The sequence below is a fragment of the Penaeus vannamei genome, chromosome 25 (assembly GCF_042767895.1).
Source record: "Penaeus vannamei isolate JL-2024 chromosome 25, ASM4276789v1, whole genome shotgun sequence".
Lineage (NCBI taxonomy): Eukaryota > Metazoa > Arthropoda > Malacostraca > Decapoda > Penaeidae > Penaeus > Penaeus vannamei.
Window position 1 is genome coordinate 14,678,840 of NC_091573.1, and position 5,000 is coordinate 14,683,839.

At 43.2% G+C, this 5,000-nt stretch overlaps 1 protein-coding gene across 1 annotated transcript in view; it reads left to right on the forward strand.

The window, feature by feature from the left end:
* Positions 1 to 652: 652 nt before the first annotated feature.
* The window catches only part of LOC138866376 (mucin-2-like), a 4,532-nt gene continuing 184 nt past the window's right edge, over positions 653 to 5,000 (forward strand). Inside the window, exons 1-5 of the mRNA XM_070138906.1 lie at positions 653 to 1,116; positions 1,187 to 1,539; positions 1,625 to 1,801; positions 2,114 to 2,310; positions 2,734 to 2,808. Coding sequence (XP_069995007.1) covers positions 653 to 1,116; positions 1,187 to 1,539; positions 1,625 to 1,801; positions 2,114 to 2,310; positions 2,734 to 2,808 — 1,266 coding nt within the window. The remainder of the gene's footprint in view (positions 1,117 to 1,186; positions 1,540 to 1,624; positions 1,802 to 2,113; positions 2,311 to 2,733; positions 2,809 to 5,000) is intronic.

The window sequence follows — 5,000 nt, forward strand, 5'->3', positions numbered from 1 at the left end:
GATGCTAATTGAGGAAAAGGGGAATTTATAACGAAGAAATGGACGATAGAATGAAAAGTAATTCTGATAATGTAGCATGTATGATGATGATGATGATGATGATGATGATGATGATGATGATGATGATGATGATGATGATGATGATGATGATGATGATGATGATGATGATGATGATGATATAAATAATAATAATAATAATAATAATAATAATAATAATAATAATGATAATAATAATAAAAATAATAGATAATAATAATAATAATAGATAATAATAATAGATAATAATAATAATAATAATAGATAATAATAATAATAATAGATAATAATAATAATAATAGATAATAATAATAATAATAGATAATAATAATAATAATAATAGATCATAATCAAAATAATAACAATAATGCAAGTAATAATAACAATAATGCAAATAATAATAACAATAATGCAAATAATGATAACAATAATGATAACAATAGGGATAATATTAATAATAATAATAATTAATAATAATAATAATAATAATAATAATAATAATAATAATAATAATAATAATAATAATAATAATAATAATAATAATAATAATAATAATAATAATAATAATAGTGTCCCCAACAAAAACGGTAACCCTCACCCTCACTATCCACCAACGATGATATCTTCAACGACACTAGCATCCACCAGCATCCCCAACTACACCAGAATCCTAGATAATACCAACACCAGCATTTCCAACAACATTAACACCCTAAGCAACACCGGAATTCACCAGCATTTCCAACAACTCCATCATTTATCAACAAAATTTATTAATAACACCAGCTTCTCCAACATCAACATCTCCAACAACACCAGCATCTCCAACAACATCCCATCTCCAACGATACTAGCATCTCCAAGAACACCATTGTCTTCAACAACACTAGCATCTCCAATAACAACAGCATCTCCAGTAACACCAGCATCTCCAACAACACCAGCATCTCCAGTAACACCAGCATCTCCAACAACACCAGCATCTCCAACAACACCAGCATCTCCAACAACACCAGCATCTCCAACAACACCAGAATCTCCAATAACAACAGCATCTCCAACAACACCGGTATCTCCAATGTCAGCATCTCCAACATCCCATCTCCAATAAAATTACCATCTCCAACAACACCACCATCTCCAACAATAGCACCATCCCCGACAACACCATCATCTCCAACATCATCTCCAACATCACCATCTCCGACAATATCTCCAATAACACCATCTCCAACACCACCACCATCTCCAACAACACCTTCTCCAACAACAACACCATCTCCAACACCACCATCTCCAACTACACCAACATCTCCAACAACACCATCTCCAACAATACCACCATCTCCAACACCACCATCTCCAACAACAACAGCATCTCCTACAACAACAGCATCTCCAACACCACCATCTCCAACACCATCTCCAACAACACCATTTCCAACAACACCACCATCTCCAACAATACCACCATCTCCAACACCACCATCCCCAACAACACCAGTATCTCCAACAACAACACTATCTCCAACAATACCACTATCTCCAACAACAACACCATCTCCAACACCAACACCATCTCCAACAGCACCACCATCTCCAATACCACCATCTCCAACAACACCATCTCCAACAACACCATCTCCAACAACACCATCTCCAACAACACCATCTCCAACAACAACACCATCTCCAACAAAACCGGCAACTCCAACAACACCATCTCTAACAACAACACCATCTCCAACAACATCATCTCCAAAACCATCCCCAACAAAACCATCATCTCCAACAACACCATCTCCAACAACAATACCATCTCCAACAACACCATCATCTCCAACACCACCATCTCCAACACCACCATCTCCAACACCACCATCTCCAACACAACCACCATCTCCAACACAACCACCATCTCCAACAACAACACCATCTCAAAAAAAAACATCAACAACAACACCATCTCCAACAACAACACCATATCCAACAACACCGGCAACTCCAACAACACCATCTCCAACAACACCACCATCTCCAACAACACCATCTCCAAAACCATCCCCAACAAAACCAGCATCTCCAACAACACCATCTCCAACAACACCACCATCTCCAACAACAACACCATCTCCAACACCACCATCTCCAGCACCACCATCTCCAACACCACCATCTCCAACACAACCACCATCTCCACCACAACCGCCATCTCCAACAACCCCTTCTCCAAAAAAAACATCTCCAACAACACCATCTCCAACATCTCCAACAACAACAACAACACCATCTCCAAAACCATCTCCAACAACAATACCATCTCCAACAACACCATCTCCAACAACACCACCATCTCTAACACCATCTCTAACAACACCATCTCCAAAAACACCATCTCCAACAATACTACTATCTCCAACAAAACCACCATCTCCAACAACACCATCTCCAACAACACCATCTCCAACAACAACACCATCTCCAACACAACCGCCATCTCCAACAACACCATCAACACCACCATATCCAACAACACCATCTCCAACAACAACACCATCTCCAACACAACCACCATCTCCAACAACAACACCATCTCCAACAACACCATCTCCAACAACACCATCTCCAACACCAATACCATCTCCAACAACACCACCATCTCCAACACAACCACCATCTCCAACAACACCATCTCCAACACCAACACCATCTGCAACAACACCATCACCAACACAACCACCATCTCCAACAACACCATCTCCAACAACACCATCTCCAACACCAACACCATCTCCAACACCAACACCATCTCCAACACCAACACCATCTCCAACAACAACACCATCTCCAACACAACCACCATCTCCAACAACAACACCATCTCCAACAACACCATCTCCAACAACAACACCATCTCCAACACCACCATCTCCAACAACAACACCATCTTCAACAACACCATCTGTAACAAGACCATCTCCAACAACACCATCTCCATCAACATCATCTCCAGCAACAGCACCATCTCCAACACAACCATCTCCAACAACAACACCATCTCCAACACCACCATCTCCAACAACACCATCTCCAACACCACCATCTCCAACAACAACACCATATCCAACAACACCATCTCCAACAACACCATCTCCAACAACACCATCTCCAACACCACCATCTCCAACAACAACACCATCTCCAACAACACCATCACCAACAACACCGGCAACTACCAGCATCACCAACCCGATATCCCGCACACTTACTCAGACCGGTCGACAGAGTGGCTCAGAAGCCCATCTGTATCGCCCAAGATATGGCTGAGACGAAGCGGGGGTGGAGGGGAGGAGGGGAGAGAGAGAGAGGGAGGGGATGGGAGGGAAGAAAGCGAACGGGGAATATGGGAAGAAGGGGGGAGGGGAAGGATAGAGGGAGAGAGAGAGGGAGGGGAGAAAGAGGACGGGGAATATGGGAAGAAGGGGGGAGGGATAGAGGGAGAGAGAGAAAGGGAGGGGATGGGAGGGAAGAAGAAGAGAACGGGGAATATGGGAAGAAGGGGGAGGGAGGGAGGGAGAGAGAGAGGGAGAGGATGGGAGGAGAGAAAGAGAACGAGGAATAGGGGAAGAAGGGGGAGGGATAGAGGGAGAGAGAGGGGGTGGAAGAAGGGAGGGAGGATAGAGAGAGAGGGGGGGAGGGGAAGGGAGGGAGGATAGAGGGGGAGAGAGAGCTGAGGGGATGGGAGGGAGAAAGAGAACGGGAATATGGGAAGAAGGGGGGAAGGATAGAGGGAGAGAGGGAAGGGAAGGGAGGGGATGGGAGGAGAAAGATAACGGGGAATATGGGAAGAAGGGGGAGGGAAGGGATAGAGGGAGAGAGGAATAGCGAAGAGGGAGAAGGGACAGACTGGGGGAAAAGGATGACAAACTAGGGGAGGGGAAAAGATGAAGAGAGAGAGAGAGAGAGAGAGAGAGAGAGAGAGAGAGAGAGAGAGAGAGAGAGAGAGAGAGAGAGAGAGAGAGAGAGAAGAGAGAGAGAGAGAAAGAGAGAGAGAGAGAGAGAGAGAGAGAGAGAGAGAGAGAGAGAGAGAGAGAGAGAGAGAGAGAGAGAGAGAGAGAGAGAGAGAGAGAGAGAGAGAGTGAGAGAGCGACAGACAGACAGACAGAGACAGAGAAAATAGAGAGAGACGAATGGAGTTAAACAGACATGAGAGACAAATTTATCCAAACACTGAAAGGAAAAAAGGAAAAGGACGTGACAGAGGAACAAAGGAAAAACAGGAGGAAGGGAACCGCAGAATAAAGGAGGGAGAAGAGAGAAAATGGGGAGTAAGGATAGAGGAAAACGAGAAGTACGTAAAGGAAACAAAGGAAAGAGAAATGGAACGAAAAAGAAATTAATGAATCACATAAGATGTGGTGGAAGAAGAAGAGGAAGAGAGAACGATAAGATGAAGGAGGAAGGGATAAAATGGGATGACAAGATAAGACCGTGGAGAGTGTGATAAAAGGGTAAGAAGCTCAGAGGGAGGGAAGGAAGGAAGGAGAGAGAGAGAGAGAGAGAGAGAGAGAGAGAGAGAGAGAGAGAGAGAGAGAGAGAGAGAGAGAGAGAGAGAGAGAGAGGGGGAGGAGCGTAAGAGTGAGAGTGAGAGAAAGAGAAAGGGGGGGAGGAGAGAGAGAGAGAGAGAGAAATGGACAGCCAAGCATACAAGATGGCAGAATGAAACAGACAAACAAATAGACAGACATAAAGATATTGATGCTGAAGATAATGATAATGGAGATGAAGATGATGATGATGATGATGATGATGATGATGATGATGATGATGATGATGATGATGATGATGATGATGATGATGATGATGATGAGGATGAGGATGATGATGATGATGATGATGATTATGATTATATCAAAAAGCCTTTCGAAAAAAAACATAAAAAAGAAATGCCACGCGCATAAGCA